At 33.9% G+C, this 23641-nt stretch overlaps 2 protein-coding genes and 1 long non-coding RNA gene across 3 annotated transcripts; 1 reads left to right on the forward strand and 2 right to left on the reverse strand.

Moving 5' to 3' along the window:
• The first annotated feature begins 283 nt into the window (after nt 1–283).
• LOC110411201 (uncharacterized) lies at nt 284–2735 on the forward strand. Its single transcript, XR_002444736.2, has 4 exons — nt 284–413; nt 1914–2122; nt 2348–2481; nt 2599–2735. It is a non-coding gene; the product is annotated as an uncharacterized LOC110411201 (long non-coding RNA).
• LOC110411200 (Protein kinase superfamily protein) lies at nt 410–4679 on the reverse strand. Its single transcript, XM_089782730.1, is given in 11 exon segments — nt 410–1406; nt 1497–1646; nt 1955–2170; nt 2264–2421; nt 2629–2724; nt 2727–2882; nt 2986–3381; nt 3463–3590; nt 3674–3792; nt 3914–4032; nt 4301–4679. Coding segments are annotated over 11 exon segments (1818 nt in total). The 5' UTR covers nt 4434–4679; the 3' UTR covers nt 410–1259.
• Nucleotides 4680–21231: 16552 nt separating this feature from the next.
• On the reverse strand, nt 21232–23138 carry LOC110410293 (PTI1-like tyrosine-protein kinase At3g15890). The gene is made up of 4 exons (XM_021419929.1): nt 23092–23138; nt 22817–22967; nt 22470–22732; nt 21232–21928 (listed from the first exon to the last, which is right to left on the reverse strand). The coding sequence occupies exons 1-4, from the start codon at nt 23136–23138 to the stop codon at nt 21232–21234; spliced, it is 1158 nt and encodes a 385-aa protein (XP_021275604.1).
• Between the last annotated feature and the right edge of the window lie 503 nt (nt 23139–23641).

Consider the following 23641-nt stretch of genomic DNA (forward strand, 5'->3'; position numbering starts at 1 on the left):
AAAACTTGCTTTTTCTTTAATCATACAAAATAACAGCTGCCTAGATGGAGGAGCGGCTGTGAATGGGTAATGTTAAGTACTTTGGTTGAACTTTAATTTGAAGGAGAGAAACTTATGGAATGGCAATTCTGTAACTATACAAGAAACTAGAAAGCTGGCCCGGTTTGAACTTGCATTCAAACTCCCAAAAGAGAGGTGAGACAGATTTTGCTGCTCCTTGGTTAGTTGTTTCTGTACTAGTGGTGTCGGTTTGTAGCAGTTCTGAGATCCGATTATGATGTTATATATTACAGAAGGAGAGAATTACAAAAACAAGGAGGTATACCGTGCTTTCATACGTTTGCTCTGATAGAATGCATGAAGCTCCTACTTATAGAAGGTGGACTTCAAACAACCTTGGATATTTTTAAGAAGTAATCTTTTCTTTCTCTGCATTTTGTTCTTTAACAAAGAGTACTAGCTTTTTCTTTTTCTTGTTAATCATGGGTCAGTTTCAGAAATCATTGTTTATGTTTCAAATTAACTAGTGCTTGCTTTATATAGTGCACAACAACCTTATCAATGGCTAGTGTTTGTGAAGAAAAAGGTGGTCTATATCAATGTTATAAGGCTCTAAAAATCCTTCTTAATTCCTTGTGTATATCATGTTTCTAGTGGATGTATAAACAAACCTTTTCCAATGATGAGAAAATGATTTTTCAAATGCAAATCTCCACGAGTTCTAGTACCTGTACAACAAAATAGCCACCCTCATCCACTCTGTTCTTGTATACAGTCCATCACCTCTCAACCTATATGATATGGAATGGATTATGTTCCAGAAGATTGAATGATTTCCTAATACAGAGAGCCATTCATACAAAATTCCAGACAATTGCTATGACCATTGGAAATTTTCATTCATTAGAAAACATATAGTTGATCATAATTAAAATGTAAATGGCAAACTTGAATTGATCAGGATAGTTCACATTAGCACGGCTTTGTATATATTCAGGGAAAGGCCGATCTCAGTCGTGGAGATTCTTGCAGAATCCCATTTATATGTACTTGATGAAACTTTCTCTACCATAAGCACAACACTCTAATGAGAAGATCTAAATAAAATTGCAGAATATGGATGCCTTAATAAACAATATATTCTGAATCCTAGCATGCATTTAAAAGTATGAAAAGTTATAATTATGATGTGCTCTTCTGTCAGCTTCCCCTCTTTCATACCACCTGAAGCTGCAATAGATGTGTGGAAGAAGAATTACTCATAAAAATTCCTCCAGGGAAATATCTGTTGGAACCTCATATCCAAAAACCATTGAGTAATCATCCAACTCATCAGATGTAAACTTTGGCATTCGCCAGCTCTTTGCAACATCAGAGTCATGGCCAGTCAGTAGAAGCTCCAAGACCTGAGAAGTGGAAGCATTAAATCACATTACATATGCATTGACTCTATGGAAATGATTTGGAATATCCTACCAAATACATAGTTTAAGTACCTCACTCATTGACGGACGCCATACTGCTGATTGCCTCACGCAATAGCAAGCTGTTAACACTGATCTATGCATTTGATCCTCATCATATTTACCTTTCAGTTTTGGATCAGCTAGTTCAGTGATGTTCCCAGATTCCATAAGAGGCTTTGCCTATAAATGAAAATTATTCAGTAAGAAACTGGATGTTAAAACTGTTCTGAAATGTGGCATAGAGCAACTTATGCCACCAAACCGACACCTTCACGCTTTGTCCTATCTCGAATGTGCAAGAACAATGGAAACAGAGTTGTTTATTTGCAGGAATTTCTACCTATTCTTTCTCTATTATTCTTTACTCAATTTCCATAGTTGTTTGGCAGCATAAAGTGAAAAAGTATGATTTTTATTAGTTATGTAAAAAAATTTTCCCTTTGGCAGGATATTCAATTCAAAAGCCTGGAAGTCTGCGAAGTGCGTACCCATAAGAGGAGGTTTTGCTTTGATGAATCCACAGGCCGGCGACCAGTAATGATCTCCAGGACAAGAATCCCAAATGCAAAAACATCTGTTTTCTCATCCACAATGCCATGCATGAAATACTCTGGTGCTAGGTACCCAAATGTTCCCTCTATTGGGATCACAGCATGGTGAGTCCATTTGTTAGGAAGCCATTTTGCAAGACCAAAATCAGAGATCTAGAAAGAGATGAAATCATTGTTAAAAATCAGAAAAAGAAATAATGTATTGTACTTTTTCAAAACATTCCTGGAAGTTGTCTGCTATATCACCTGTGGTTCATAATCTGGTCCGAGAAGCACATTAGAGGCTTTTATGTCACGGTGTATTATTCGGTGTTTGCAACATTTGTGCAGATAGTGAAGACCTCTAGCAACTCCAATGGCAATCTTGTACCTCACAGGCCAATTGAGTGACGCACTTGTTTTACCTGACGGTTCTCCAATTGAAATAGGCCCAATTAAGAAGCAAATATCAAGGCGTTTTCACGGTTGGAAAACTATCCATTTCTTTTATACTACTCTGTATTCAAATTTTCAAAACTTATGCATAACAACTCATTTTTTTTAAAAATAAATTATAGAATCTCTCTCTCCAAATTCTGCAGTTTATCCGAAGGGGCAGTTGCTCTTCTTACCGTGCAATGCAGATGACAAAGTTCCATTCTCAGAGAAGCTGAAAATCAAATAGAGTCCATTTTCAATGCAGCAGCCAAATAAATTTGCGGTATTGGGTGGCACACATGTCCAATTATGCCCAATTCCGTGAGGAATTCTTTCTCCTTGTTTTCATCCTTGTTGTCCTTGGCCAACCTCTTCACTGCGACGGCTCTTCCATCAGAAAGATCACCTCTGTACACTTCTGAGTACCCGCCTCGACCAACTATATTATCTGATACCACAAAACAATTCGAAGGCTCTATGAAATCTTAAATGCTAAGCGTCTAATTTCATAGTACTGCATTTAGAAAAGTAGCTGTATTTGCATTTTTCACCTGGATGGAAGTTATTTGTAGCGTTTGAGACCTCCTCGTAGCTGAAGCACTTGATTAAAGGCTCCTCCTTTTCTTTCTTGGATAAACTGGCCTTCCTTTTCCTTAATGGAGAACTAAAGACTGATGAGATAAGTTTGTATGGTGACATCTGTTTCATTATGCAGGATTGCCCTTTAAACTTTGCCGCCCGAGGAGGGGACCCAGAGATAGTTGAGTCCCCAAAGCTAGAGGTTTCATCTTCTGTGCTATTTGATTCTCCTTCAAGTGCGTTTAGAACAGTTCTTGGTGAAGGCTTTTGCACCTTCGTTTTGGAGACAATAGAATTTTGAACAGGGCAGACAGCCTCGCCACTGCGATCACTCCTGTTAGACCATCTTGAGCTCCATTGACGAGTTTCTGCTGAAGCAAAACTTTAGCAGGAATGTAGTTAAGGGATATTTTATGTTTGATTCAAGTGTTGATTGGAAGAAAACTAACCATCAAAATGTGAAGAAGTAGAATTTGTTCTTGAGTTTCGCTGTGGCTGCCTAGATTTCCCTATTGAAACCACTGCACAGCCTTCCGGAGCATGCTCGAAACAATATCTTGTAACTTTGTGTGAAGTTCTAACCCAAAGACAGAAAAATCAAACATCAGAGAACATATTGCAATGGAATTTCAAATATCCAAGGATAGTTTGGTTTCTCACTTGTTTGAACGGTTTCTGGAACCAAGAAGAAGAAGAAAGTCAGCTGAGATGGATTTTGCATCCTCAATTAGGCCCCTTCTAACGCTAGAGCTATATCCTACTCTGGCCTCCAAGTTTACCTGAACAAAGTTGATGAGCGTCATATAATTGAACGATGTAGATAGAGATATTTCAGAACATAGACAACAGAATTTGTTTTGGCAGGTTTTATTTATCTGCAGAAATCTAAAATTTGGTTACCTGCTTAGACTGGCAAGTCCTAGCAAATTCTCCAAGCACAGATATAACATGAGCTTTTGCCTGGCGAAACTTTGCTTGATCTCTAGTTATCAATTTACGCTTCTTGGACTCCTCACCAACTGCATTTGAATAAACATGCAAAACAGTGTAAAGTTTAACAATGCTAGTCGTGAACGAATTGATTCAATTTAGTTCAACTGCTATAAATTCAATAGGTGAAACACAGGCAAGTCCAACCTAAGAGGAAAATAATTAATTTGGACTGGCAGCTGGAAAAAAGAAAAAGCCTGATGCAATGATGTTTTGGTTCAGGCAGCATTGAGTTTACAGACTGAAAAATCATAAACAATTGGCATTGAACTACCATGTGAGTATGAATGAACTAACCAAGAACATGTAGGGCAACAATGTCGTCATTTGGATGAGCTATAACTCTGATTGCCCATGACAAGAGTTCCTTGCTGTCATCTGGGTCTAATGAGATGCCAATGAGTATTTTAGCAGGAGCTGAAGTCACCATTTCGTGACACAAGATGGCCGAGAGGTTTGAATGCAGCTGAATATGAGCAGGGAAGCTCTATATATATATGGTGATTTACTTTTTTAAGATTCTTGTCATCGATGAAAGCTTGGGGAACTCAGCTTAAGAACATGTGTGGAAGCAACAGCATGATTAAGGTCAGTTAGGGAGTGAGGCCGCATTGGTTCTCATTGTATTATTCTTGTCAAAGAAGCATAAAAGCTTCTTCGAGTGGCAAGAGAAATGCGATTAATCTCTTTCTTTTCTCTCTCTTTTTCTCTTTGTAGAGTTTCGGAATAGAATTAAATGCGACGGTTAGGTGCTTTGGGGTATAAGCAAAGGTGGTGGGCATTGGAATTTGATTTGTCTTGCTGTGTAAGCCAAAGATGAAAACTAGTAAAAAAGAAAGTACTACTTTGTTGGGATTTGGTAGGGGGGTCGTGCCACTCAATAAGAGCTCTCCACTTTATCATGAATGAAACGTTGAGAGGACACTAACGCTTTTCAACCTCCCCCCCGGATAAGAGAGAGAGAGAGAGATTTCCAATGATGGCGCTTGCTTGGCCTGATTCATGATTCCTACAATAATGGGATATTGCAAGTTGTTTCTTGAGAGGATAACAATGCAAGCTTGGTGCAAAAGACTCTCTACCACTAGCGACATTATGAGCTTGAATTCGTAGTAATTTCAGCAATACAAAAGCCATTGAATTGCTTTGAAAATACAATTCATTCCGAGAAATCATTGACATTGTTATACATGATATTTATTAGCATTTTGTGGTCTTAATTTTTTTTCTCAATTGATATCTTATGATTTTTTTTTTCCAGTTAGCACTTCGTGGATAATTTTTATTCTTACAAGAAGAGTTATATAGTTATTTTTGTCTAGTAAAATTATAAAAATATCTTTATATGTGAATAAATAGATAGTTTTGAATTGAGAATATTTTAGTAATAAAACTGAGTAAAATTAATAGTCTAATCCATATGAAAACGGAAATTATCTACATAGTGCTAATTGAGAAAAAGATATCTACAAAATCTCACGTGAGAAAATTAACTTGAAATTATAAAGATTGTAGATGAAATTTATCATTTTTATTATTATATTCAAATATCGGATCTTCCTAACATTTCATTTTGTTACCCTGTCAAAAATGAACATAGCAACTCTGTTACTGTCTTACTAGTTCTAATTTTGAATTTCAATTTTAGAACCTTAGGAGATTTGAACACTTTGATTTAAACAATAATACATAGTTGAATATATATAGATATTGATATGCAAACACACAGTCTAAATTGAAGTGTGAAGCTTAAGACAAAACTCTTTTTAAATTTTTTTTCCTTGTTTTGACAAATAAATCGCATCAGAAACAGTATACTATGGGATTTTGTGTAACAAATCAGAAATAAAATCCTGTAAAAAAGTGTTCCCTTGCCTTGTTGTGAAATGTAATACAAGACTAATCCGAAGTTGGAATGGCGCTCGCAGAGTTTTGACATTCTTTAAAATTTTCATAAAACGGGAAATCCAATCCCATTTTCCATCATTGTTTCTTCTGTTTGGCGTCATAGCAGGCTGCGTATAGGACACGGACCATCACATTTGCATTGTGTACAAGTGAAATATGTTTTTGTCCTCCCCTACAAGTGGCCACGACTTCAATTCCAAGCTTCATTTATGGAATTTTATTTATTTATTTTTTCATTTCCAATTCTTGACCCCTTAATTAACATAGGCAGGCAGCAGGCACCCTGGCAACAAAGAGTGTAAAGTAATCTCAAGGGCAGAGACGGAAGCTTTGGGTTTGGCCTGGGATTATTACAGATGCCATACAAATCCTAATTTTTACAAATTTCCGGCTGACGAAAAGATCAACACGGCAAGAATGTTTTGAAGCTTCCTGGACCGTTTCCACATTTTAAAACACAAATCTCCACACGCTAAGTGGTGAACCAGGTGGACCTCGGGCAATTCGTCTGGGACTGGGAGCCCATTAGGATCAGCTGACCACACGTTCAAGGTTCGGCTTGGGATATTTTCGCATGTGCTTAGAGACCCACTTCGGGCCTCGAGTCTTTGTTTTATGGGGCTAACTTTCTCCGGGCTTCTCTTTTGAGGGAGCAGGTGTCTTTTATGTCAAAATTTTTCACTAGGGAAAGCATTCGCATTGACGTTCAGTATGTCTTTAAAAAACTTTCATTTTTAGTTATTATCTCTTAATTGCTCTATTTAATTCTTCTAATGCCTAGTAGCATTTGTCTGAAATACTACGTTTAGAAAGTTTCATTTATTTTACTTTCTTTTTTTTCTTTCACTTAGATGAACACAATATAACGATTTAAAGTGCATCTAAATGTTCTGAAAAAAAAATTACTTGAATGAAACAAATGAGATGTTATGAATTAGTATTAAGAGTTATTTAAAGGTTAAGGCAAAAATATTAAATAAGTCGGAACTATCTCATAAATTTTAAATTCGATCCTATCTTTTTTTTATGTACTTAAATAAGCTATTATTTTATAATTTTTATTCAAATAAATACCTATATTAAGGGGAAAATATGATCTAACACCTGTGACCTTAACAATTGTTAAGGTCATGACAAGTTAGCATTTCATTTTGTTTCAATCGTGACAAATGAGTTTTTCTTTTCATATAATAAAATTAATTGATTAGATTGATAATGTCTTATGCGAGGAATTTTTATACTTAATTAATTTTGTCACATCACAAAAAGCTACATTAACAACCACGTGTACAAGGATGCTAGTAGGTTTGATGGTTGTTAAGGGTACATCTATAGGTGGCAAAAATCTTTGGCACTCATGGGAGGTGAGTGTCCCTTTTGATATAATGAAATTGAATTGTTGGAATGAACACATACGTCTCAGGCCAAAAATCTTTCTACTCAATATATTTTGCCATGTCACAAAAATCATAGTAATGTCCACATACCATGGCACCTCAAGAAGGCACCAATATTCTTACACTAGTGTCCAATCTTGCCTTTGATAATTAGACAAGACAAGATCAATTACTTTCTCATCACATAATCTTCTTTACTATAGAAAGTGTCGTCACATTTTCCACTTTAATTGAAACCTCTTTTGATACTTGGACTACAATCACCAAACTTTATGCAAATAAATCAAGGTCTAGGTTAATGAACTTGAGAGAGAGAAATACACCAAACTTAAAGGAACAAGATTAGTATCTGAGTATTTTCAAAATCCTAGAAGTATGGTAGATTGTTAGCTTTAAAATTGAGCCTAGTTTTGAAATGACAAAGTTCAATGATCTAAATATGCTTTGAAACTAAGTGAAAATGATCTTGAACTTGAAGAACAATTCTATAAGAGTTTTGAAGTTCTTTGTGAAAAGAAAAACCTTTTGAATACTTTAAATCTCAAATTTCAACTATTAGAATCGACTTTTGAAAGTGAAGGAACTGATTCTCTGTAAAACAAAAAGCAATATTTCTTTTCTGGAACATAAAGAATCGACTTCTTCTTGTAGATACAGAAGCTATTGGATAAACATGAATTGATATCAGAAGAAGTAAAAGTTGATTCCTGAGAAAGCAAAAGCATTGTGGAAAGTCATTAAGAACAAGAATCGACTTATCAAGCATCAAGTAATCAATTCTTGAAGCTACAAAGAGAAAAAAAAAGAAAAAAAATTAGAAACTTGGAGAAGAAGAAAAGATGAGACAAAAAGACAATAATAGAGTAGGAAAAAGCAAATTTGAATTTTGAGGTTAATGCCTAATGTGAAAGAAGAATCGATATCAAGAAAAGCAAAGATTGATTCTCAAGAAATTAGAAAGTTGTTAACTTTAAAATGGGATAAGAAGAATTAATAACTCAAGAATGCAAAGATCGATTCTCAAAAATCAGAAAACTCTAAATTGGAAATGAGATACGAATAATCAATATCTCAAGAATGAAAAGGTTGATTCTCAAAAACAAAAAGCTCCATACTTTAAGTGAGACAAGAAGATTTGATATCTCAAAAATGGAAAGATCAATTCTTATAAAATAGAAAGTCTTGGGATATAAAAGGATCAATATCTCATATCTACTAATCAATTCTTGAATTTCAATTAGTGCGATTCAAATGGTCCCAACGTTTAATAATAAGACAAAAGTTTATTCCAATAGGTAAAAAGGATAAGGCACTATAAATATCTCATGGGAATGTCATTCAAGGAAAGAATAACAGGGAAAAAAGAGCAAACAATTAATTTTTCAAGAGCAAAAGAAAGCTAAGATTTTTACAATTCATTCCTTTTCTTTCTCTCTACTACATATCCTCAAAACAAATCTTTCATCTTTAAGATTATATTCTCTGATATATCCTTATTCTCTTACATTTGACATGCTTATCAACCTTTTAAGGTTTTAAGCTAAGAAAACTTGAAAGAATCCATTGTTCTATGGTTATATCTCTATTGCAAAAGGTAATGAATGGTTATACCTCCATTGTGAAAGGTAGTGTGAGGTTATACCTCAATTGTAAAAGGTAATGTAAGGTTATACCTCTATAAAAAGAGTAGGGGAAGGTTATACCTCTTGAAGAAAATGTAGTGAGTTAAATGTTGTGCTTAAACTTGATTTAAAAGTATTGATTAGTGGGTTCAAACTCTTTGTGTAATATGTAGGCTTTGAGGACCAAACCTCTATAAAATTGTGGCTGAGTACTCATTCCTATCGTTTGTCCTTAACTAGCTTCATTCTTTAACTTCTTAAGTTTTTATAATCTAATATTTAAGGTCTATCCTAAAAAGTTCTCAATTTTAACTCAACTCTAAAAGATCAAATTTTTATTTAAAAAACAAATTCACCCCCCTCTTGGTTACTTTACTTCGATCTTCTTTATCTAACAAATGTATCAGAGCTTGGTTCTCAAATGTGTAGGTGTAACAACCTTTGAGAGATCCTAAGATAAGCTTAAAGTGAGAAAGATGGCATCTTCAAGCTTTGTTGGTGAAGGAGAATCAATGATGGGGCCTTCTCTATTTTCTTAAGAAAGCTATTTATTTTGGAGAATGAAGTTTGAAAATGTCATTCAATCAATTGATTTAGATTTGTGAGGTATTATTAAGGAAGGACCTTAAGTTCCAATTAAGTTTGCAGAAAGTGTAAGACATATCAAAGCTAGAGTTGAATGGGACAAAAAGGATAGACAATTGATTCAGCTAAATCACAATGCAATAATTGCTTTATTATGCTCGTTTAATGAGAGTGAGTTTAATAGGATAGCAATGTATACATTAGCCAAAGAGATTTGAGATAGTTTAAAAAATTGGTATGAAAGAGCTAGCCAAGTAAAGGAGTCCAAAATAGGTTTGTTGACCTTAGATTATGAGTTTTTTTAAGATAAAGGAAAGTGAGTCAATAAAAGAAATGCACAAAAGGTTTACCAAGATAATTGGTGGATTAAAAGTCTTAGGTAAGGAATTTCTTAATGCCCAATTAGTTAAAAAAATCCTTTATAATTTCCTTAGATCATGAAAACCTAGAGTTACAAATTTAAAAAAAACTAAGAACTTGAACAACCCTAAGTTAGATGAGTTGCTTGGTACTTTTCTCACCTATGAGATGCAATTAAAACATGAAAGTGAAAGAAATGAGCACTTAGAGAAGATACCAAGAGAAAAGGTATTGCTCTTAAAGGTACCCAAGAATATAATAAGAAGAGTGTTGAGAATGATAAAGAAGAAGAAGATGATGATCATGATGAAGTGGCCTTACTAACTAGGAAATTTAATAGGTTATTGAGGAACAACCAAAAAGGTAGAGGTAGAAGACCATTTAAAAGAAATGAACCTAGAAGAGATATGCTAAAGTGTGAACATGGGAAAGACTACATCATTTCTTATAAGTGTTGAAAACCCACTCACATCAAATATGATTGCCCTAATGTCAAGAATAGTTATCTTAAGAATCCCAAGAAGAAAACAATGATAGTTGTATGAAGTGACAGTGATAAGTCACAATATGAAGAAGAAGAGGTTGCCAACCTTTGCTTCATAAGTCTTGATGACTCCAAGGTATGCTCGACTAACATTGCTTTTTGTTCATATGATCTAGATGATAGTTCTTATTCATTTAATGAACTTTAAGATGTTTATGATGAGTTGGTGTTCGAATTTGAGCATATGACTTTGAAAAATAAGAAGATCATTTTCAAACTTAAGGCTAAAAATGATAATCTTATCAAAGTTGAAAATAAGCTTGAAGATAAAGTTAAATGCTTTGAGAATGATGCATGTGATTTGAAGAAGTAAAATGAACATTTGCATGAATCATACTCAAAATGACACATAAGCTCTCGAAAGCTATATGACATAATAAAGAGTCAAAAAGCATTTTTTGACAAGGAAGGTTCAAGATATAATGGAACACAAAAAGAAAATCATCTTAAAAACTTCTTTGTAAAAGGAAATAAGAAATATGATGCAAATAATGTGTGTATATGTTGTCATAAGATTGGTCATTCTATTTAATTTTGTCCATTGAGAGTTGTTGCTATTGTTGATTTCTCATACAAGTGCACGTATCGTTTAACAAGGAATATAATAGAAAGTAGAATTCCTTCCCACAGAGAATTGAATTAATTCATATTTTCTAACTACTAAAATTATCATATCCTAATCTTATTTAAACAATTAAAAATTAAGTTAAAAAGAAAAAATAATTTTAACAAACTAACGGCTAAAACTAATCTAAAATTAACTAGCAAAATTATTTTATTATATCCAATTGACTTTTAAACCTAAGATTATGATGTTCCTCAATACTTCATCTAATTATTGTCTCTCTCTCTCTTATCTTAATTTAATGGATTAAGTTGTTAACCTAGAGTCTTAAATTATTTATAATCGTTGTCAAGTTTTTCATAAAAATATTTCTCTCAATTAACTTACTATATGTCTATGCAAATTAAATTAAAGAAAGATTCATTGAGTTCATGCTCGAATCCTAGCTACGTATGACTTATAAGTGTATGTTTACCCTATATCCAAATCAAACCATTTAATTAACTAAGTGTATTCACTCATATGCTATTCTATTCAATATCTACCTAAATCTCCTTCGTTAAGGTTTAACTTAGGTTTTCAATTCAATCTAATTGGTGATCAGGCAATTAGAAGCATTAAGAACTGAATAAAATAAACTTAAATCCATCAAATATAAGCAAAAAAGAGATAAATAAATCAAACTATGTATTGAGTTTAATCATAATCTTAGATAAATAATTTAGTTCCCTATCAAGTCACACATTATCATCAAAATTAAGTTTAAACATTAAAATCAAACTAAGAAAATCAAAGAATAAACAAATGATGACAGAACCCCAAAACTGTAATCTTGATTTTCCCAATCTTCTTGAATCCCTTCAAATTCTTTTCAACTTCAATGACTTTGTGGTTTGATTTTTATCTCTTAATCTGATGTTTTGTTTTTTTTTTAAAGTCCTCCGAAAGGTTGTTTTTATAAAATTTTGAATTTAGGCCTAGTTGGGTGAAGAAAGAGGTTAATTTTAGCAAATATTTCCTCATCAGACTATGTGAGCTGTGGCCTACCTCCACCAAGGTTGCGGACTCGACTAATTAACTAGCAAAAATCGTAATTGCTTTAGTACTATTATAGTGCTTCAAATTCGATAAGATTTTTGACCACTTTTCCCACCGAACTAGGCAAAGTGTTAAGCATAAAATTGTAGCCTTTTCTCTTATCTTTCCAATCGGCTAAGAATCATCTCATTTGGAGTTCTATAGAAAGAGTTATAATCAAAATAATGAAATATATGCAATAGAAGTCTGCACCTTAAAATTGCTTTTCTTTCTTCCATTCTTCCTTCATTAAACACTTACAAAAACACAAATAAATAACAACCTCTCTTAATCACATTAACACCCAATTAAGTAAAAATTTAACTAAGATTAGATTGACTCGCCTAGATTAATTAATTTAAAATAATTTAAATAAACATACAAATTTCTATGCATTACTACAAGAACTAAGCTAAATTACTATAAAAATTAAGCTCAAATAACTCTATATCATAGAGTTATCACTTGCATATAGAAGAAAAGTGATCAAAAGTGTTTGGGTCCAAAAAGGAACTAAACCCTCAGTGGTAAAATTGTGAGCTTGGAGTAAGTCCCAAAAGGAACCAAAATAGTAAGTACTAGCACATATGGACCTAAGAGAGTTTGGGTTCTAAAATCAAAGGCCTAATTTTTTTTCTTATAGGTTGAGGAAAATTGCTTGAAGTCAAATGCACAAGAGAAAGAACCATGGTACCTCGATAGTGGATGCTTAAGACATATGATCGATACCAAAAACCAAAAAGAGGAGATGTGACCCTTGGAGACAATTCAAAATGACAAATTGAAGGAATTGGCACTGTTGGTAACAATTCTCAATCTAGTATTGAAAATGTCTTGTTTGTTAAAGGTCTTAAGCATAACTTGTTTAGTGTAAGTCTATTATGTGATAAAGGTTTTAAAGTTATTTTTAAAGCATTGCATTGTCAAGTTATTGATTCTAAGATAGATAAAAGATTTTTCATAAGAAAAAGAGTAGGAAACGTATATATTATATACATAGATGATTTATCCTTTAATAATATGTGTTTCAGGGCTAAGAAAAGTGATCATAGTTGGCTTCGGCATAAGAAACTAGGACATGCTAGCATGCATATCATTTTTAAATTATCTTATCTAGATCTAGTAATTGGTTTGCCTAACTTAAACTTTGAGAACAATAAGGTGTGTGATGCTTCTGCTAGAGGAAAACATAAAAGGAGCTTTTTTAACCCTAAGGAGGATGTCGTTACAATTAGAGCCTTAGAACTACATATAAAACTCTTTGGACCCATTAGAAATAGTAACCTAGGCGGTAAGACTTATGGATTAGTTATAGTTGATGATTGCATTAGATATATTTAGGTTTATTTTGTACTTATAAAAATAAAGCATTTAAGATTTTCACATTTTTTTGGCAAAAGAGTTGAAAATGAAAAAGGATACACAATTACAAATGTTAGAGTGACCATGGTAAGGAGTTTGAAAACTTAGGTTTTGAACAACTTTGTGATGAGCATGGTTATGGTCGCAATTTTTCTACTTTTACGACACCTCAACAAAATGCCGTTGTAAAAAGAAAGAATAGGACTTTAGAAGAAATGGCTAGGACCATGCTTTGTGAAAACAACTTATCGAGAAAATTTTGGGTTGAAGCCATTAACACCTCTTGTTATATACTAAATAGAGCCATGATTAGACCAATTCTTAGGAAGATGCCTTAAGAGCTATATAAAAGAAAGAAATCAAACATTAGTTACTTTCATCTTTTTGGCTACAAATGCTATATGTTGAATAATGGTAAAGATAACTTAGGAAAACTTCATCAACAACTCCAGTTCACATTACTCCCCCATAAGTGGCAGACTCGTGTGCTCAGTCTCCTTCATTATCCCACAAGCTAAAGTTTCTTCTTCAATTCAACCTTTACTTTTAAGGTCACTTGACATTGTTTCCAATCCTATTCCACAAAGAACTCATCCTATAGTTACTAGGCCACAGAACAATATCTTTAAACCTAAATAGATATACATGGTTATTAAATGACCCTTCATTAAGCTATTGAACCTACTTATGCCACGTTTGCAATTAAAGACCATCGGTGGAAATAGGAAATGATTGAAGAACTTAAGGCTTTGAATGTGAATTGAACTTGGGAACTTGTTCTTGACCTTGTCAATAAACCTGTGATAAGATACAAATGGATCTTTAAAGTCAAAAAACATCTTAATGGCTCAATTTTCAGATATAAAGCCAAATTAGTGGCCAAAGGTTTTAATCAAAGTCTTAGATTTGATTACATTGAAACCTTCAGCCTAATTGTCAAACCAATCAGAGTTAGATTGGTATTATCCTTGGCATTATTCAAACAATGCTCCTCCATCAACTAGATGTAACAATGCTTTATTCCAAGATGATCTCACTAAAGAAGTATACATGAATCAACTATCTGTTCTTGCAAACAAAACACACCCTGGCTATGTTTGTAAGTTAAAGAAAGCCATTTATGATCTTAAGCAAGCTATTAGAGCATGGTATAAGGCTCTCAACTCATTATTACTATCCTATGGCTTTTAAAATTCAATTGTTGACACCTCACTATTTGTTTTCCATAAAATCAAGTTATTATCTTTATGTTCGTCTAGGTTGATGATATAATTCTTTTTTTAAAAAAAAAAACCCATAACTTTATTCTTCCATTACTAGTTTGCCACTGCAAGTCTTTAGCTTATTTGACAGAAGACTTTACCTAGCATTGAAGGTCTAGTAACAGTAAATAATTGTATACTTACAAAATCTCAAATTGCACAATAAGAAATTGGCAGTAAGTAAAGCTTCACAAAATCCTAATTCTGCATCTGAAAATAAGAAAACCTCCACAAAGTATTGTCTACCATATCAGCACTGAAACAAAGTGCAAAATCCTATCATTAGAATTGGCTATTCAAAGCATCAAGGTCCTATCAAAATCATGCGTCATAACATATAAAAAAAAAGTTTTGCCAACAACATTAAACCACAAGATAGATCTTATAAACAAATCCAAAAGCAAAACACAAACCTTCAAACATCCACAAATGTTGAAGAAAACAAGTTGACCCCTTATCACTCATCATTGCATCAATGTCTAAAAAAAAAAAAACCATTAATCTAACAAAGCTATGGCAAAAAAATGTAAAACCATCACCCTATCTAACATAAGCCTTTACAACAACTGTTTTTCTTACCAACATTTGCTAACGCAGCACACCCATACTTCAATTCCCAAACCATGACAGTATCTCACATTAACAAGCAATCCAAAAGCGAGACTCTAAAAAAAAGTCAAAAAAGATATAAAAAATCTTTGATGTAGGACTCCCATTCACATGGTTGAGCAAAGGGCATAAAAAACAGCAAAAATCCACATCAATTCATTGTAGAGAATCAATTAGTCCAACATGGCTTTAGTATCAACCTCAAACCACCAACACCTCTACTTCAACATCTAAACCTAGCCATGAAACACCTTTGCACTGTTGCCCTCTCTCCTTCACCCTTTGAAACCTCATTCCTTTCAAGTTCCCAACCTATGTTATAATAAACCCACGCCATCATCCCTCAATCTCATAACATTCCAGCCCTTTTTGAGTCATTTTTAATCCCAAATAAGATTATGATTATCCTTTCATTTTCTTGATATCAAAACTCGCTCATCCATCCTTACTTGACCTTACCTCTTGCTCTTATACCCTATACCCCTTCCCTTAGGGCCTGTAGTTTTTCTCAATCATTATCCCTTTACTTTTTCTAGATTTAATCAATCTCTTCCCTAAACCTCTAACCTACCACTTAAGTGCTTTTTGAGAGCTTCACACACCCATCCCTTTTCAATATTTTTAAATAAAAGATAACGCAATCTTATTTTTCCTTTGTAAAGTATTTTTCTATATTTTGTTTCTTACTTTCTTTTTTACTTTTTTCTTTCCTCTTGGTTTTTTTTAAAAAAATTTTCCTCTTCTTTTTTTTATCCTTTACTTAAATTTTTGTTTATCACATATTTCAATTTTCAACAACAGGCTTAGCAAGCTAGCAACAAAGGCTCTCACTTCATCAGTAGCATAAAGAAGCATTCCTTACTGATCAAATAAGAATGACAGAAGCCTCATTAACCATTCCCTCAATCGCTTTCCTTCAAATAGCAACTTTCCACACAACCCACAAAAACATCTAAATCTTCTACCCCTAATCCAAGAGAAATCTCCAAAATAAATCAACACAAGACACATCTTATGACCATCCTAAATGCGTCCACCTCTGTCACTATTTCAAAATAAAGCCCAAGAAGATTCCCAAGCCCTTGCACACCCCAATTCTCAATTTCACAAGTCACACCCAAATCACCCCCCCTCCCCCCTCACTTTTCATTCCTTAAGAACAACCTTTTATTTAATATTTACTGTCAAGACCTTTTTGCTTCTCTATTTTCAAAAGTCACATTTTCCATCCCTTTTCACTCAATTCCCCCTATTTTTTTCTTTTTCTTTCTTTTTTTTTTCACAATGATAATTCGTTTTTTTCTTAATTTGTTCAAAACTTGTCATAGATTTTCTCTTAAAGACTTGGGTAGATTGAACTATTTTTTGGGTGTTGAAGACATTCCTCATTCCAAAGGGGTTTGTTTTTTTTACTTAACACAAAAATATCACTAATATTTTACAAATAACACATTTGTCTAATGCAAAAGAATCTATTACACCACTTTTCATTTTTGTCAACTTAATTAAGTCTACATGATAACATTATTGTAATCAATCCTACTAAATTTATAAGAACAATTGGTGTACTACAATATTTGTCCATTATCAGACCTAACATTAGCTATGTTGTTAACAAGCTCTCCCAATTCATGCATAAACCAACTAACAACATCAAACATCTCTTGAAAGATTGCTTAGATACTTAAAAGGTACTATGTTTCATGACCTATTGTCTCTTGGTAGAACTCCAATTTCATGAAGTTTTATGAAGTAAAAGACCATTGGTCTAATCCTCAAACCAAAGTTGAATATCAAGCCATTACAAATATAGTCTCAGAAACAATTTGGATTTGATCTTTACTCTTTGAATTCTAGTGCAGACTTATGCTAGTTCCAATTATCCTCTATGATAACTTAAGTGCTACATATACTTGTGGAAGCTCAGTATTCCATACTAGAATAAAGCATCTTGCACTAGCTTATTTTCTTGTCATAGAAAAAGTCAGCGAAGGACAACTTCAAGTAAGACATGTCTCAACTACACAACAATGGATCGATGCCCTCACCAAACCATTGTCCAAATTCATATTTCATTACATTTTGCCCAAGATTGGTGTTTCCAATGGAACCACCATTTTGCGGGAGCATATTGGATAAATTAGAGTGCTACAAGATCACACTAATAAGGGTAACTTGAAGTCATCACAAATCAACTAAGGATAACCACCTAAATCAATCTTCATAGAATCACAAATCAACCAAAGATTGGCAGTTGATCCAATCTTCACAATCACAATATTTAAGATTCAATCTAGGATCAAATATAATCAAGCCTACAAAAAAATAAGTTTGCAACTTTTGAATAGGTGATGAAGGCGAAACTTGATAGTGTAAAGCAGTAATGAAGAACGTTAGAAGGATGAGGTCTACTATCTCAAGGTCTAGGAAAGAGATTCCTTTGGAGATGTAGATGATCAGCAAGGGATAGATGAAAAGTGAAATAGCGAGAGAAGACAGAAGAGAATTTAGAGAGGAAAAGAGCTAGAAGCTGAGCAGATCCGTTTTGATTGGGAAACAAAAAAAAGATATGGAAAAAAGGTATCAGGAGATGGTAGCCATTAGAAAAAAAGTGTAGATGAAAATAATGGTATGAAGGAGTTAGAGGGGAGGGTAACACCTAAGGTAAGAAGAAGTTAGAGAAATGTCAACCGAACAGATATTCCTCAAAAAATCAAATAAGGCAAAATAACAAGAAGATTAAGAAAAAAAAAGAGAAGAATAGGAGTTAGGGAAGCAAAATGTCAAGGACACCGACAGTTGGATCAAATTATAGAAGGAAGAGAAATTTAAGAGAGCAAATTGAAGAAAAGTTAGGGGTAAGAGTTGCAATTCAGGAAAGCCAAGAGGCATCTATGTCGAATTCTAACTTAAGAAGAAGAAATTCGACATTTAGGAAGAAGGCAGAGGAAATATGGGAGTTAAGCAAAAAATTGGGATTGAAGTTTATGGAAAAGAAAGAAAAAGTGATTCAAAAAATTATGGAGATGGAGGCAGCTGATAAAGGAGGTGAAACAAAGGCAACAATCAAAGAAATTTGAACTCCTAGGTGCTTTAAAGAGGGTAGTGCTTTAAGGGTAGCAGGGAAAGGTATATACTTGTAGCAAAATTCATGAAGAGGGCATTTGAGCAAGACAAATGATTACAAGTTGAGGTTGGGAAAAACATAGGCATCCTCAGACATGATCTTCTTAAGGCTCCAATTTGTGCAGTCTTCTAGTTTTTTAGTTTGGTCTTACTAAGATCATTTTTTCTGAGTATTGATCTTGGTAGATATAGTTTATTTGGGACTGTTTTCTATTCTATTCATCATGTGAATGTTCATTCAAGTTGAGACAGTTGTTGAAGGAGGGTTAATGACTCAATCTTTGTTTAGGGTTGATGCTTTGTTCACAGGTCACTTCCAACAGCTTATTGAGTAATTGATGCTTTTGTAATTGCATAGGGCTCTATTACCCAAGGCTAGACTTTTTATGTCAATGGAAGTCTTTTACTAATAAAGTTAAAAACTTGCTATGGCATTCTGGTTTTATTGGGAATGAATAAAATTTATTTTTCAAAAAAAAAAAACTTGTGTACTTATCATGTACTTTGATGTAATCTTATCCTAACCTATCTTTTGATTTGATTTAATCTTGTACTAGTTATACCCCTTTATCCAAGAGGTTTGCCATGTGCTATAAATTCAAAATGAATGCAAAACTACATAACAATTATTACAAATTCAATTCTCTTTTGTATTTCTCATAATGTATCTGTTTTAATATGACTCGTTGATTTCAGTGGTTCTCAATGACTTTTTCTTAGATTTTGTAGCTTTGGTGGATCCTTACTTTCTTGACCTATTTTGGAGTTCAGATTTTGTGAGTGAAAAAGAGATGCACAACGTTTTGGTTTTGGAAAGGAACGGATTCTTCAGAGTCTTGGGAATTTATTTTGTTTTTGATTGGATGGGTTCAATGTCTTTTATTGCATCTTGAATCTGCGATGGATTATCAAAGGGCTGTTTGGTTAGGAAATTCTTCTTGAAAGTTTTGCTGATGTTGTTTGAAGATTTGAGTTATCATTTTACGGTTTTAGTTACGGCTTTAGCTTCGGCTTATAGTTTCTTAACGAAGTTCTTTTGTGTATGGTGAGATTTAGGCTCTATAACACGTGCTGGATTCGAAGCTAAGGAGTCTTAATCTTGAATCTGAAACGATTGGTAGATCTTTTATGATTCTGCTAGGTCTGTTGCTAACGATGGGCCTGTTGGATACATATTTTTGGGTTTGGTTTTGCTTAATGACAGTGTTTGTTTTGGTGTGGCAGTTCTTTTTTTGTTCGTCTTCTTCATGGATGATAAAGGTTTCTTGTTATCAAGTGTTTGGAGGCTTTCGTTAATCTATTTTTCAATGCTTTGGGTGTTGTGTGTCGATTGAGTGCTTCATCGACTCTTTAGGCGAATTTTCTGTCTCTATGGTATTGCAGTAGAACTATGTTCTTTGCATATGCTAGTTGATTCTAGCATTGAAACTTTTGGTTGCTTAATAAAATAATTTTGACTTAGCAAAAAAAAAAATTCATATTTTAAAACATATCAGAAAATGTTTGTAACGGAGAAATTAAATTTCTAGTTTTATTTGAAAAAAAAAAAATTGTATGTTTTTGTGTTGCATTTTTGCAGTCTTTTGTCCAATACGTTTTGCAAGCCTACGGTTTAGCTTCAACTTTTGCAACTTCTTTGTTACTTACCACTAAACAAATTCATTTTGGCTTAACAAAATTAAAAAAAGTGGTAAATATATTACTATATACTTTGAAGTTATCACAATTTATAACAAATTGGTTTAGTCTACCAATTTTTATCATTGCTTCAAAGAGATGAGGTTTAAAGTTTAGAATCCTTAATCTCTTAGACTTCTGTGAATGTACCAGAAAATTAAAATGCTTACCCCCACAAATTGATCATTGTTTTTTCTCCCTCTCAGGTAACTCGATACAGCTTAGAAAAATTGCACAACAATTAACGAAAGTTAAATCATGTGAGATGCAAGTATTGCGAAATCTAAAAGTGGGGAGCATCTTGCTGCAGAAATAGGAGATGTAATTCCATGCCGAAGCTACCGTCCGAGATGATGGACTTGCTTATACAAGAAGCACTCGGCAAGGAGGAGAAGCAAAGGCAAAGGAGGGAATCATTGGAAAGAATGAGGCATATGGAAATGGATGACCACAAGGAGAGGGTGGAGAAGGCTTGCCTTGAACGAGCTATCAAAGAATGCATTTACACATATGAGACGGAAAAGAAAAAAGCTGAAATGGATGATGATGTGCACGAGGTTGCTTGTCGCGAGAGTTTAGGCTATTATGAGCAGGAGCTAAAGAGCCACGGAGAGGGCTGCATTGGAGCTAATAAGGTAGGGCTATATCATGTCAACTATGAGACAGATTTGGACATTGACATGAATTTGCCTCGGACTATGACAGTGATCTGGGGTTTTACGTTTAACTTTGATGTGTTTATCATCTACAAATAATGTGAACCAGATGAGTCGGCGCATTTGGAGTGGTGAACTTTGCCACCCCTCCGTTGAATAATATTTTGAAAGTTTATCTTAAAACAAAGGGAATTGGATGGAGAAAGTAAACCCATCAACCTAATTTGATCTTATTAGTTATCAATGTCTCAAATTTTCAATGGTTGTCCTATGTCAGTGATTGAACAAATTTAATGAATATAACAAAATGGTAATAAATTATAATGTCCTCCCACTTTGTCAAGGACAAAACTATATATATATATATATATATATGTATGTATGTATCAAGCAACAATCTTTCCCAAACCATATTCTACTGAGATAGAGTAAACATGTGCCTCGTTCATATCACCAAAATCAAGAGTAGTGCAAGTAATTAAACTTTCTCAAACATGTTCGTTGTTTTCCTATCTCCATAGCGCTTGTAAGGGACTTCCATCTTCTGGACTTCCATGGCACCAAATACTCCATAGCTTTCCTCTGGACCACCACCATCATCATCATCACTTGTTTGATCAAGTGCCAGTAATTCTTCCCTATACTTGACGCTATCCATTCTCATCTTCATCACCTTGCCTCGACTGTCATACCCTTTTAGCATACCAACTACTTCCTTCATGTTTGGTCGCTTCTCAGGTTCATTTTGCACACAAAGAGCAGCAACATTTATGGCTTGTTTCAGTTGGTTTTCATTGAAATTTCCTCTAAGCTTTGGATCAACAAGGTCTTTAAACCTCCCTTTAGCTATGAGTGGCTCTGCCCATTCAGTTATAGTCCTCTTCACACCACCAGGCAACTTTTCTATAGGCTTCCTTCCTGTGAGAAGCTCAAGCAAGAGAATACCAAAACTATAAACATCGCAACTTTCGGAAACCTTTCCCCACATGGCATATTCCGGTGCCAGGTATCCTAAAGTACCCTTAACACGGGTAGTCATGTGGCTCACACCTTCTGGGATTAGTTTCGCGAACCCAAAATCAGCAACCAACGGTTCAAAATCTGAATCCAGCAGCACATTGCTTGCCTTAATGTCTCTATGAATGATGTGTGGTGTTACCTCATGATGCAAGTACCTAACATTGGCAACCGCAGTTAGAGAATGTTTTAAACATTTCAAAGTTACCTCATTTTTTTTGTTTTAACTTTCTGCCTTTTATTTGTTTTTTGTCCAAAATTGAAGAGTGATTAGCAAAAATATTAACACAATGAAATTGATTAAACTCAATAAGAATTTAAAAAATCTGGAAGAAAATTTATTATATGTGCAAAATGTTTTACATTTCTATAAATAGCGGTGACCTTTTAATATGTATGTATATATGTATATAATTTTAATAATGGAGAATCCCACTCCACAGTACCTATGACACCACCAACTTAAAATGTGAGTTTACGCTTCTTGACATTAATTTAATTTCCTTATACATCAGATTACCTTGTTTGGATCAAAGCAGTGCTATTGGTCTAACCTTTTTAATTGGTAGAAAAAGAAACTAGAGATCTGATAAGACCTGTGCACTGAGATATGCCAAGTTTCAATTCGGAACTACGTAAATGCTCGATATGCTTAACCATGTAGCCATTTTTTTATTAACAGTCAAGACCCAGACTTACAATATGCCTTCTGCAGAGCCAATAGCAATCTTCATTCTCCTTTTCCAATCTAATTGAACCTCACCAGCATATTGACCGTGCAGATGAGACAGCAAGCTCAGATTTGGCATGTAATCATAAACTATGAGCCTTTGATCAGTGCCAACGCAGTAACCCCTTAGGCCCAAGAGATTCTTGTGCCTAACCCTTCCAAGAACTTCAACTTCCACTGCAAATTCCATTTCGGCTTTTGAAGTCATGGCTTTTAATTTCTTAACAGCTATCTGCATAGAATCAAGAAATTAAAAACTTTTAGCATAATGGCCGAATAAAAAAACAAAAAATATAAAACAGGCTTACATGAATACCTGAAGGCCGTCACTGGTTTTACCCCAGTAAACACTTCCAAAGCCACCTTCTCCAAGCATGTTATCGTCGCTGAAACCATTAGTAGCCGTATGCAACTCTTTGTATGTGAATATTCTCCATGTTGTATTACCTGGAGTAACCACGCTTGCCCTAAAAAAGCAATGGCTAAATTTTTCAGCATAATCTAAAGGAACATTACTGATCTACAAGATTGCTACTAATTAAGCACAAATTTAGCTCAACAGATGAATCAAAATTTTAGTTTTTTGCATACCCTTCATCAACCTTGTCTGAACTACAGCAACTTAAGGCTGATCCCATAGCTTTTGGCAATGGGTTGTTACCAAAATTCAGTTGAATTTCTCAATTGGTAGTTTGCCTTTTTAAACCAGACTAAAGGCATATCTGTAATTTCTCACATGAGACCAGGCGCCGCCCTTGGCCGGCTTGTGTGTCATAAATCATAAGAAGCAGCTTCAACGGACATAACTAAGTGCAATATGTGTGGAATAAATGAAATTATTAGTACAAGAATTAATATACTTGTACTTCTTAATGATATATAATATGCTTAATTCAGAGGAATGTAACTATGTAAGGAATAGGTACACTATGCAATTATAATTTAGAGGCTTTAAATTTTAAATAAAATTAAAGTGGTAACAGTAAATAAATTTGTCCATAAATATTGTATGAGGAAGATTAAATGCCCTTCTAATTTAGAGGCTTTTTTGAATTATTATAAGCCCTTTTTTATTTATCTAGTACAAGAATAGAGATAATATGCTATACTCTACCCTCTCATCTAAACTAACTTTAATTGG

This window comes from Theobroma umbraticum, unplaced genomic scaffold (assembly GCF_002168275.2).
Source record: "Theobroma umbraticum cultivar Fairchild unplaced genomic scaffold, ASM216827v3 scaffold_56.0, whole genome shotgun sequence".
Classification (NCBI taxonomy): domain Eukaryota; kingdom Viridiplantae; phylum Streptophyta; class Magnoliopsida; order Malvales; family Malvaceae; genus Theobroma; species Theobroma umbraticum.